The following is a 13,514-nucleotide window of genomic DNA, read 5'->3' on the forward strand; positions in this document are numbered from 1 at the left end:
CGTTCAAACATGCAATCTCATTCGAAAAATCAAAGATCCACCTTCATTGCAGGTCTTGTATAGCTCTTCACTTATTTCTATTAGCTCTTCACTTATACCGAATAGAAATGTTATGATAAATTTGTATGGCAAACAGTTCACGTCTGCTTTTTTTTTTTACAGTTCTGACTCTCTTAGCTTTCTCCTATTTTTTGAGTTATAGGTCACCAATAATTTTGGTATTTTTGATGTTTTCTTAACTGAAATATGAAAATTTCATGAACAATTTCACAAATCTGCACTATTTGACTAGAAATATGTCAAACTCTAAACAGAAAATGCGAACTCCGTAGGCTTCCAACTGCGAAGGACTTCTTGTTCGCCAAGGGAAGGGTTATCCATCCGAGGGGGTTTCAGGTTAGGTTTTATGTATTCTCTCTGCTCTGCGCTGTCGCATTTATGTATTCTCTCTGCTCTGCGCTGTCGCTGGGATTCTTGCAGATCTTAAATATTGAATCTGCCGAGGGTAAATATAAATTCAAAATTCAAATTTCGAGCAGGGTTGTCAAATTCAAACTTAAAATTCAACGTATGGCCATATACTATACCCTCCCATATTCCTAGGGTATGTGGTGGCCGTGACAATGGAGGTGGCTGGAAATTCCTCCCGCTGGGCTTTGGATGCATTAAAAACCGTTTGTCCGTAATGGGATGCCCATCCGTAGTGAATGTTTTGTATGGGTCATATAGCCCATGAATCCGCATGGCTTTCAAAAGATATGTAGTATGCATGTGTACTAGCAACCATAGGGGCATTTAATGCCTTCTCGCAAGCTGGTTAGCTCTTACCCATTTACCGTTGGATTCTTAAAAGGGTGAGCGGTTTACGTGAATGTTTCTAAAACCCTAACTTTCAAACCATAGCCTCCCTAACTTCCAAACCATAGCCTTCCATCGGCATGGAGACCAATCAAAATGATGGGAGGCGGTCTTAACACGTTTCCTGGCGGAGTGACCAAATGACAGCGGAAGAGAATGCAAGAGCAGAAATCCAAAGAGCACCTCAAAGCCCGCCTCTTGACAAAACGACAGCTTTATGAAATGTTGAAGCGAGCAGAGCTCAGAGCAGCCACCGCCAATTTTGAAAATCCTGGGGAAAAATCCGCCAAAGGCCCTACTTTTACTGCTGACAAGCAGCTCCAAGCCTTGGCCGACAGGTTTCAGAAGCCCGGGGGAATGATCTCTGGACGGCCTCGCTTTCGATGGAAAGCTTTCCGTACGGAGCACGACACCGTACAGTAGGGTTAACAGGCGAGGTCATCCAGCTCACAGCAGGTCAGTGGATCGACTCCAGCCAGGCAAAGGTATTGTTCTTCATCCTCTAATCAACAGCAATCAGACAAATACTCCCAAGTGACAAAACAAAAAGAGCTAGAAATAATAATGATACTCAGAAATCAATTGATTTCTCTACAAGGCGCCAAATAAATTCGCTTGCGGGTTCTAATTTGGTAAAAGATGACGATTCATATACTTCCGATATGGGGTATGATATCGCACTCCAGAATGGCTTCTGTGAATTTTTTTACTTTACCAGGTTATGGTCACAATGAAAATTTCCAATATCTTAGTAATAACTGTATAGATCTACATTTCGGAGTTCGAAGGGTTTAATTTTCCAAGTGCCAGAGTTTTGCAGGGTTTTTGGTTTCTGAAACGATCGGGTATCTTTTCCTCTGAAGTCCTGTGTACTAAGATGTTCAGGACCTGTCCATGACTGCTCCAGATCTGCAATCAAAATAAAACAACGAATCACATGCCCAAACCATTTAAGGAATTTTTGAGATTGCACTAGACGAGATAGTCCTCAATTTCAGAGTTCGAAGGGTTTAATTTTCCAAGTGCCAGGGTTTTCCGGGGCTTTTGGTTTCTGAAACGACCCAGTATCTTTTCCTCTGAAGTCTTGCGTACTAAGATCTTCAGGACCTGTCCATGACTGCTCGAGATCTGCAATCAAAATAAAACAACGAATCCCATGCCCAAACTATTTAAGGGATTTTTGAGAATGTACTAGACGAGATAGTCCTCACTTCCTGCCTTTGTTTCAGAACCGAAAATAAACAACAATTAGGGCTCAATTTATATATCAATATTCGCCATAACCACTAGCTCCTTTATGCTGCAGAAGGATAGGGCTATATGAGAGGCCCGAAATGACTGCCAGGCATAGTATAGGGAAGAGATTTTAACCAAAACGGATCCGAGGCACCATAGAGGACACTTGAGATCTTCAGGGAAGTAAATCTACACACAGGTTTATCCTAGTAAAAGTTAACTCCGTTCTTCAAAAGATTATCCATAACTACTGGCTCCTTTGTGCTGCAGAAGGATATGGCTATATGAGAGGCCCGAAATCATTGCCAGGCATAGTATGTAGAAGAGATTTTAACCAAAACGGATCCGAGACACCATAGAGGACACCTTAGATCTTTAGGGAAGGTAACGATCTACATACAGGTTTATCCTAGTTAAAGTTAACTTCGTTCTTCAAAAGGGACAACTAATCTCGTCCTTAGATTTTTTGCCTGGCCCCAAAGGGTCAAGTTGGTTATCAATTCCCAGGAGTAAAACAGGCATTCTGATTTTCTCTTGAATTTACTTTGTATTTGGCATTCCCGTTGATCCCGCTGTTCAGACATCTCAAGGAGTTTATTCAGTTTTTGTTGGTGCTGGAACGGATCCCTGTGAAGTGATTACTAGTGCAGTAAAGTGAGAACCCTTTCCATGTTTCAAGTTTCATATTTAATTTCCTCTCTTTTGGAACTTCTTAGATTTCAGTATCAATGTTATATGATTAGAATCAATTATTGATAACGGAGGGCTGTTGAGAGGCATTTTCTCATGGAATTGAAGTTTGGCTCTTTATTGGTGTTTGAATGTGTTTTGTGTGCTTTGGTGTTTGAATGTGTTTTGTGTTCTAAAAAGTTTAGCTTGCCTTGAATTTGAATGGAGAATGACACATATTCTTGTATTGCTTTACTAAGTCGTTATAAGTTCTCATTGGTTCTCTGTAGTCTTATGGTTTGGATATTTCTCTTGCAGTTATCTCATATACTCAATTGGTTTGGGGGACGCATTTTACACAGATGTCACCATTTTACACATATGTCACTACCAAGGGTGTAAAACAAGGTTTAGAAAGGTTTATTATTTTTCCAGCCCCCTTTTATGTTCTATAATCATATATTAACTCTTGTCGAAATGTAGTTACATGGTGACCTTATCCTAAGACTCCAGTTCCAAATGATTATGATTTTTTTGTATTTCTTTAATAGTCTAGAGAAAAGGGGCACGCCTCCAAAGTTTCTGATTCTTGATGATTGCTGGAAATCTGCTGAAATGGACCCTAATGCAAAGCATTCTCCGGATGGCAATACAGCAAAGTAGGTTTGACCATATTTTTTCTTACAGATATGATATTTGAAGACAATAATTCTATCTCTCTGTGAAATCTGAAGATAATTTCCATACTCTTTATTTATCTGTATGCTCCGAACCCTGAATTCTAGCACTTGCCTCATGAACTCATAAGCTTTGTTTAGTGACTAGTCGATATATTCAAACTATCATTTGTGTATGCAAACTACTTACCTTCATAGTTAATTTGGCACGCTACATTGTTCTGAATTTATATTAAATTGGTATGATTCTAGGTACATTTATGTTTGGCATGAGTCTTTCTCAAAGTGGTAATGCTGGATCTTTCTTCCCGTTTCTCTAGTCTTTTGCAAGTAGTAATGTTGGATTTTTCCTTCCTATTTTTCTAATTTTCTAATTAGGTATCAAAATATAAGGTCTCATGTTTGGCATGAGTCTTTTCTCAAAGTGGCAATGCTTGATCTTTCTTCCCATTTCTCTAGTCTTTTGCAAGTGGTAATGTTGGATTTTTCCTTCCTATTTCTCTAATTTTCTAATTAGGTATCAAAATATAAGGTCTCCTTTGTCTATCAATTCTGAGAATATTGAGCTTTTAAGTTGTCAGGATTGTTTTATATTGTTTCTATTTAGCCCACGCTTCAGTGTGGAAATGAAGTGTTCAATCCTTTGTTTATTGCATAAACATCATGTCTCAAGAGTAGTTCTTCTGCTAGTTTGTAAAGTTTGAATGTTTATTGTGTCATTCATTTGTGATTTGTACAATGACATTGTGCATTTTGTAGAGTACTTTACCCTTGCTTCAAGTATTCTAATTTGACATTCTACGAGTGATAGAAATTCTAATTTGACATATTCTGTCAATAATGTGCACTAAGAGGAAAGTGTGAAGCAGCTTTAGTATAAGTACTATGACAATATGACAATTTTTTGTGATTATATTCAAGGTTATATTTGCGTCCAAGTATAGTTGTTAATGTTCTGGAATTTATTCATATCAAGCATGGATTGAATCTTGAACCACTTATTCTAGAGTCACTAAATTGTTCCATCGATGCAGGGGTTAGCCAACGACGACGTCTCTTTTGCTCCCATTGGATTGATCAAACTGTTCAACTCCGGAGGAGCTATTAGTGCATATGAGTTCATCCAAACACCTGAAGAGTGTATTTGAAGGTTTGAGGTTGTGGGGATTTTGAAGCATATTGTTCTGTGAGGCCACAAACCATCTCTGTGGATTCTACCCAGATAGAATTCAGTTATGAAGAGGAATGTGGTCTAGCCACTTTCACATTGAAAGTGCGAGAAACAGAATTATATTTATGTGACATCAGAATTGACATATAAATGTTTAACCAGAATTATATTTATGTGACATCAGAATTGACATATAAATGTTTAACCAGTTTAGATTTAGTTGCTGCATAGTTCCCTGCTCAACGGGCATCGTGAAAATGTTTACGGGTTTGAATGCAAGAAGTATGATGCCCTCAAATTCACAATAAGGAAAGAAGTGTTAGCGTTAGTTCTGTATCTTAGAGAACTAAATTTAAGGACTAGCGTTGTGACTTGTCATGTATATTGTCATGTATATTATCTTTAGTGCCTTGTAATCTCAATTAGGATTGCAAGGCCATTTGGAAGTTAAAAAATAAAAAATAAAAATAAAAAAATAAAATCATGTCTGGCTTGTGTTGGGCTTCATTTTAATGTTGCTTTGATGTGGTTCTCATATGGATCAATTTGTTATTGAGTTCTCTATGTCATTTATACAAGTGCATCATACATTTAGACTTGTAATTGAGTTTATTGTGTGATTTATATAGGTGCATGTTACATTTAGATTCTTATATTATGTTTTTTTACATGGTATCATCCTCACATGAGGGTAATTGACATTTTTTAAGTATCAAGAGTTTTACATTTGAATTTATATTTTTTTTTTCAACAAGTTGACACTTAAAATGCAGAAATGCATGTTTTATGTGGAAAGAAATTTTCACACTATACAACATGTTCTATACCTCTTATTATATTGTGCTGAGAGACAAACTCCATCCCTAGCTAAGCATCGAAGGGAAGTGATACTCTCACTCTCTTTTATAAGTGATACATAGGGTTCATAAAAATATATATATTGCTTAGATATATGGATCTGCACTCTATCTAACTGATAAAAATGAATTCAGAAAGATGCGAAAAATAAAATAGAACTCACCGATCTAACTTTAGCATTGTATCTTTAACCTCAAATATAATGATAAACTTATCCTATTCTAAGGAAGTTGTGCATGCCTTTGGTTTGAGTAGATTGTTTGATTGTATTACATTTAACATTTGGATTTATTTTTTCATTCAAATTTGGCTATAGTTAGATCACCTAACATATCACATTTTTTTCGTTTATGTTCTTCTTCCATATGCACTACCAACTTACAGTGTTTCCTTTGCAGCATTTGGTGCGAATGCTAGTTATGTTTCATTTTATCTCTCAATGTGTGTCAAAATGCATGATACAATGAAATGTTAGAGCATAATCTCTAATTTATAAGTTTGATAATAATAAATACTATGTTAATTTCTATCTAGCTTTCTTAAGAATTTCACTGAACATCAAAAATGTCATTCTAAACATTGATACAAAGGATACATGTTTATGATCTTGGGCTTGGGGTAAGGGAGGGGTAAAGAGAAATATAAGCCATTCTTAAAAAAAAATCAAAGACAAACAAACACAATAAAAGAATATAATAAATAAGGATACATGGAATTGAGGAAAAAAATGTCGTTTTAAAATTTGATACAAAGGATACATGTTTATGATCTTGGGCTTGGGGTGAGGGAGGGGTAAAGAGAAATATAAGTCATTCTGAAAAAAAAAATTCAAAGACAAACAAATAAAATAAAAGAATATAATAAATAAAGATACATGGAATTGAGGAAAAAAACGATAATTTGAAAAAAAAAAAAAGTGAAAATATGATGATACTACTAACAAATGAAATTTGTAATTTAGTATTAATATGGGCTCTAATGGCAAAGTTCATTTGTTGTCAGAGTTGTCTCGTGTTCGAACTTCTTGTCTCAGATGGCAAAGTTGAGAAGTTGTCACACTATTCTAAAGTTTGAGATTCTCAAGCGACAACACTCGTGAAATAGCCCTTATCACGCGAACCATCTTATCTGTCTTGTCCTCTTTAATAGTGGATCATAGAGGTTCTCTTAAATTTATAATAAATTTTAATTTGAACTTTATTTGTTATCCATGATTAAGTTTAAAGAAACTTAATTTTAATTTAATTATTATTAATTATTAAAATTAAAAGATTTTATTCAATCTTTAATGATAAAAGGTTGGAAAATAATAATTTTTACATTTAAAATAAATAAATTATTTAAATTACATAACAAAAAAAGGAAATCGAGAAATTGATTTTCAATCAAAGTAACAACAAATATATTTTATAATTTTAAATGTGAGTTTTAATAAGTTTTTTTCTACTTTCAAGAAATATCTTTATATTTTATATGAAGAATATACATGTTTGAGTCTTCTAGAAACTTTCAAACTACAAGAAGGCTAGAACTCATTACAAGGATATATTCATTATGAACTTAACATGTTATATGCAAGAACTAAATCCAAATAACAAGGATAACAACATTTCCCATGACCACCTACATCACATTATATTAACAAACTTTTGATAAGTTATATATACACTAATAATAATAAAAAGTTGAAAAATAATTGTACTTAACAAGTACACCTTTAAAAATAATAATAAAAATATTCTCCTTTCAATTATCTAAATTGTTTTAAATGTAATTAACTAGAAAGTTTTCAATTTCAATTAAAAATAATAATAATAATAATAAAATACTTTGTAATTTCAAATATTCTTTTGATGCATTAATATATACTTTAATGGTAACAAAAATTCATGACTAATGAGCCACATTTTCTCTTTAAGAAATTTCTAAAGTGCTAAAAAATATAATCATAAAATCAAACATTTTTCTGAATACCCATAAAAAAGAGACTCTAATCTTGTATCCATATGGTGCATGAGCACTACATATTATATTCATGTTTTGAGCATGCCCCAATCCTACTTAATCATGGTAATGTTTATTTTAAAACTTATTTAAAAAAACTCCTAAAATCGTAAGTTCATGGGGTCTTTTTGTTGGATGGTGATAACTCTAACAAAATAAAAACAATGAAAGACCCTACTTACATTATACACCTCTAAGAACATGACAAATCCAACATGATTTTATCCATCACTCATTATTTAGGTCAAGACCTTTATGAAATGAGTTTTCCAAAAATTATAAAAACACGTCAATACTATTATGTTATTTTCATTGAAGATATTTATGTTACATTTATCACTCAATGTGTCAAAATGCATGATATGATGAGATGTTAGAGCATAATCTCTAATGTACAAGTTTGATGATAATAAATATTATTTTAATTTCTAGTTAGCTTTCTTAAGAATCTCACAAAACATTAAAAATGTTGTTCCAAGCATTGATACTACAACGAATACATCTATATGATCTTGGGCTTACAATGAGTGAGGGGTAAAGAGAATTATAAAGCATTCTCAAAACATCTCGAAACCATTGTTGGACAGGTATCATTATTGCTAGGAAATAGTGTGATGAATAAAGATGCATGAAATTGGGAAAAGGGAATGATCATTTTTTAAACCAAAGAAGTGAATATTTATGATACTATTTACAATTTTCATTTTTGTAATCCAACTTTTAGTGTTAAGCCATGATGGGTAGCCCAGTTGGTTGAACCCAGTGCCAAGTCTTTGTCCCTCTATCATGAGGCGTGGGTCCAATTATCCTTGGGTCCATCAACTTCTGCATTCGACAGATAAGTCAATTGTGCATGAGACCCCTTCGTGTGGGCCCACCTAAGGTTGTTACCAGGAAAAAAATTCCATTTTTTAGCATTAGCATGTTAACAACGTTCATTTTCACAAGTTTACATCTAAACTTACTCAAGAATATATAGTCAAAAATTTCACTACTCTAGAGTTTTTAATTCAAACATATTTAGTAAATAGTTTTATGTGAAGCAAATGAAAATTATCCATTATCTTTATGATGAGTTTCCCCAAAATTGTACAATATTGGTGGATTGTTGAAATATTTACATGCAATTCTTAGCTATGTTTTGTTCCTTTTATCAATTTCATTAGTGGGGATACCATGAATTAAATACCATGTAGTTGAGAGGCCATAATTTTAACACTTAAACACATCAATATGAATGCAATTAACTATACATCAGCATACTTAATATTATTAGTGAGATGTGATATGCTAATATGACATGAGGATGACTTGATTTCCCTAATTTTGTTCAATATTTATTGTTAGCTCTTCAAAATTAACATTCAACAACTCATTTGTAATTTACTCTTACAAATACATATAGACAATGTGATTACATTTTATATTCATAATTTATGACTAATATTTTTTGTTTTTTTATATTGCCAAGGGTAGAGGCAAAGATAAGAAAGGAAATATTATCACAATAAGTGTTAAGAGGTAAAGTTAACAATATAAACCACATTGTAAGAAATGTGGAATTATAAAACATGAATCATGTAAACTAAATTTGTTGTTAATTCATATTAACACAAAGATCAGCAATGCTTTAAACACATTAAATTAAATAGGGATTCACAAAAACACATTAAATTAAATAGGGATTCACAAAGACAACATCCGAGCTTATTTGAGAAACTATAATTAAGTGACATAAAATTGTGCATACATCAATACAATGGTAAGATATTTATCTGACCATGAATTATGTGATGGATTTAATGTTGTGAAAAAATACATTGTAGAAGAGTACATTGTATCAAAGAATAGGAATAGAGCAGGGGCAACTAAAATATAAATAATTCTAATCATAAGAAAATAAAATAAATAAAAACAAAAACAAGTATTGAGTGATAAAGCAATGATCATTCACCAAAGTGATATTGAAAATAAAAACATTAATGTACTTGAGATGCTTATACTTCTTTTTAAGATTTTATGTGATTTAAAAAAAATTATATTAATTTTCTTTTTAAGGTTTTATGTGATTTAAAAAAAAATTATATTAATTTTATTTTTGAATCATCCTTCTCAAATGGGTTTGAACCCCTCGAAATGCTAAAAAAAAAATCAATTACAAGCAATGCCCACTACCATTAAGATTCTATAGAGATTCAATTTTGAACAATGACCCCTACCATGAGGATCCCATTGCATGGGTGACAACAAACAATTAATTCTATTGTAACCGTACGCTTCTCACAGCAGTGCTATGAGATTCGTAATAAAATTTAATTTCCAAATCCTGGCCAACAAGTCAAAAGAGTTTTAATGTAAATCTGGCCAAACGTCGTCGATATTTAAGGGGTCGGTTGGCATTTGGATTCAGGAGCCACTATTGGGATTCTTGTGCCTACGTGCCTACTCTTGCAACTTTCAAAGGGGTCATGCCTTTCCAGCTGCTCACAAAAATGCTTTGCTAATCTTATTTTTCTTAATGTTAGATATTAATTTACCAAATTCTCAATAAATGAATAGAAAGAATTTAATGATCAAATGGAAATTTCGAAAAACATAAAGATATAGTGCATTGAACTTATCACGACCAAATGCACACCAAGTGTAAGAAATATTATTTTCAGTGTCAACAATCTAGCACATTCAAAACTAATATTACAGGCAACTGCCATTTATGCCATGTCTCCTTTCCTTGTACAGCATAACATCTCAATTAGTTGCAAGTTAAACATGAAAAAAATTGTGTAATTAAAAATTGAAAAACAATTGGTTTTGAATACATAATCAATACAAAAACTGTAATATAGATTTCAGCTTTGATTATGAGTTACCATTTCAAGTTTGTGCAATACCCGAAACTTCCAGCATCTCCCCATTCAACTCTCTTCGTCTGCAATCTTCACTATCTGAGTTCCAATTTCTAGAATAATTGCATTTTTTCTTTGCAATTGCTTTCTTCTAAAGCTCAGATAGAAACATTACAATGCCTGGGAGATCAGACACAAGAAACAGCCCACTTGAACCATTAAAGACCCTTGAGGGCCAAACAACTGAACACGAGGACATTCATTTGGTTAAGGTGTCGTGATAGCGCGTACTTTTGTGTCAAAATCACCCAGGGATTTGCACGTGTCTCCAATTGCTTATTCACGGCTCAAGAAATTTAAGTGGTTGCCTTAACATACAACCATCTTCACTGCTGAACTTTAACCCCATTTGCAAAAATCTTAAAATTAGAAGCTCAGACGAAGATGGATATTGCAATTTCAAGCGAAAACATGAAATGGCTATTCATACATCACTGCATAAATTAAAGCGCTGGTTCCTTACCAGTGATTCTTGAACAATAACTAAATAATAGAGGCCAATATAAAAGGAATCGAGCTCAATCTGCAAGCAAGGTTCCACAGTTCAATCAGCCATTTAATACCAACACTCTAATGTCTTCTTATCAGTTCAATGGACTGGAAATCTGATCAAACTCAGCCATGTAGCAAATGAGTAGACAAAATCAGTATTGAGATTTCCCAAAATCCTCCATTCAAACCCTCATCATCTTGTTATAGAAACCCTCAGCTCCAAGAAATCAGCAACGAATCTATTGGGTTTCGTTTGTGAATATACAGATGCATCGTCAATAGATAAGAATAAAAAACACAATCTAAATATGAAGCCCCATATGACCATTTTATTCAGGGACAGTTCCATCACTGCCATCAAAAACCCGGCCACACAATTAGCTTGCTTTTCCATTGTTAGACTCGTCAAGTTGTGTACCACAACCATAAAAGGAAAGGTCTTTATAATATTCCACTACAAGAAAACTAACTTGACCGATTCTAGATCAATTTGAAATAGCCAAGATCTCTGCAGATATTTGGACTGGCAACCATCCTAGCTTGAAAACAGGTTGCACAAAGCAGTAAAAAAAAGGCTATCGTCAATAGAGTTATTACATGCACAAGGTGCTTAAAACCCTCCGCCTCACATCCCTTTACAAGGAAGATGCACAAATTGCAATATTCTTTTATTGTGAATTACACCAGGGAATTCTTAGTATGATGAACTTGATTGTTACATCTTACCAGCGCATATTCTACAACCGAGACACTGAACTTGCTTGCTACAACCTTACCAGCACATAATCTGCAACTGACACACCGAGATCTTGAAGAATTCCCCCAGAGCTCTTGACAGTGAAGTGCTTTGAAAGTTTGAAGTTTGAACATTAGCCACCATATCATGTGATTCTTGATTATTATTTGCATCGTTAGAACTGTCAAATAATATTCCTTTGAGGTCCCAATTGCATGAGAAGGAAGTCCAACTAAAGCATGCCGCTGAATATCTAAAGTCATACAGGCAGATACAATGTACATGTTGAAATATAATTTCAACGCAGCCGTACGCTCCCCAAAACCGCCAGCAAAAACCACAAACCGGTTTAAAGATTTCTCGGACCGCCTACCTGCAGAGAATGGTTTTCGTACACAAGGGCCCGAGAAAATGTAGAGCTGACACGTGGTTCAGCCCTGACGTAACGCAACGTCATTTTCTCGGAGGATAAAGTTCAACACTTGTTGGTCCTCCGATATTGTTCTCCACCGTTGGATTTGCTCCCGTGTTCTCCGCCGTTGATCACCTGGAGCTGCATACGAACCCACATCAATTCAATGTTTTGCGTGGAGTAAATTAAAAGCATGGTTGACCATACCTTTCATTAATGCTTGTCATAAACTTAGGTGAATAGTTAAGTTTTTTTTACATAGGGCACGTAATGCATTTAGTTTTATATATACGGCATATATTTATTTAAGTGTTGACCATATGTAATGTAAAAAAAAAAGGGGCCACGGTAATATAGAGTTTTTACGCATTATGTTTTATATAGCGAGAAAAACATATATGCTTGAGTTTTTGCTCATTGTATTTTTGAAAAAGGGAAAACACACAGCAGTGTGTAGAAAAACAAGAACAGGGGTGTGAGTTTTTTTTTTGGCGATGTAATTTTTTTTGTGTTGGCCATAGCGAAAAACCATGTGTGGTTTTGCACAGCAGTGCATAAGGAAAATGGTGGAGCGAATTTTGTAAGCCTGTGTAAGTTTTGCTTTTACAGCAGTATGTAAAATTGTTTTACACCAGTAAATGTGAATGGAGGTTTTACAGCAGTAAATGTTAATGGGAATTTTTCCAGCAGTGTAAATTCTCATATGGAGACACAGTGAATGTTTTTTTTTGTTTTAATGAATAGAAATATTTTATGGTGAAATCCTCTGTTCCTCAGTGAATTTTTTTTAAGTCTTCTGTGTGCACAAAAGATCCTGGAGCAAAAGAAACAGAGCATTGCCTCTGTGTGTTTGAATATTTGGTTTTTGGTATTTTCCCCATTTAAAAGAAAAATACCCAACAGTGGTATCAGAGCAGGCTTAGGCTCTTTAAAAAAAAGTTAAAGAAGCTGAAGGGAGAAGGTTGTTGCTGCAGCAAAACTTCTCAGGCAGACAGAAGACTCAGACATCAAAGGATTCAGGTATTTCAAAAGTTTTTTTTGTGTTGCTGAAGAAACAGTCAGTTGTTTTTAAACATACACAGTCAAGGAATGGCTAGCACAAGCACTGGTATGGGTTTGTTTAACACCCAGCTCCCACAGTTTAATGGGAAGAACTATGACTACTGGTCAATAACTATGACAGCCCTGCTTGCTTCCCAAGATTTATGGGAAATAGTTGAAGAAGGCTTTGAAGAACCAGCAGATGAAACTGAGTTCAATGCATTAACTCAAGGAGAGAAGGATCTGCTGAAGAACAATAGGAAGAAAGATTCAAAAGCCCGTGTGTTGTTGTATCTAGCAGTAGACCAGAGTATGTTTCCAAGGTTAGCAGCAGCTAAGACAGCCAATGAAGCATGGCAAACCCTCAAGACAGCCTATCAAGGCATGGAGAGAGTGAAGACAGCAAAGCTACAATTGCTGAGAAAGGATTTTGAGAACTTGAACATGAAGGAGT

At 34.3% G+C, this 13,514-nt stretch overlaps 1 protein-coding gene across 17 annotated transcripts; it reads left to right on the forward strand.

The window, feature by feature from the left end:
* Window positions 1-446: 446 nt before the first annotated feature.
* LOC149215099 (putative galactinol--sucrose galactosyltransferase 1) lies at window positions 447-4,789 on the forward strand. Of its 17 annotated transcripts, XM_089392514.1 has the most exons (5): window positions 452-2,478; window positions 2,675-2,748; window positions 3,082-3,181; window positions 3,315-3,422; window positions 4,475-4,789. In XM_089392514.1, the coding sequence occupies exons 3-5, from the start codon at window positions 3,126-3,128 to the stop codon at window positions 4,479-4,481; spliced, it is 171 nt and encodes a 56-aa protein (XP_089248640.1). In that variant the 5' UTR covers window positions 452-2,478; window positions 2,675-2,748; window positions 3,082-3,125; the 3' UTR covers window positions 4,482-4,789. The 17 variants fall into 17 exon arrangements, 5 of the variants coding, with proteins under 5 accessions (XP_089248641.1, XP_089248640.1, XP_089248639.1 ...); XM_089392515.1 differs by lacking the exon at window positions 2,675-2,748 and having other exon boundaries at window positions 447-1,343; XM_089392513.1 differs by having other exon boundaries at window positions 454-2,748.
* The last annotated feature ends 8,725 nt before the right edge of the window (window positions 4,790-13,514 follow it).

This window comes from Pinus tabuliformis, chromosome 1_1, assembly GCF_031772625.1.
Source record: "Pinus tabuliformis cultivar Carrire ecotype Pingquan chromosome 1_1, CPIR1, whole genome shotgun sequence".
NCBI lineage: Eukaryota > Viridiplantae > Streptophyta > Pinopsida > Pinales > Pinaceae > Pinus > Pinus tabuliformis.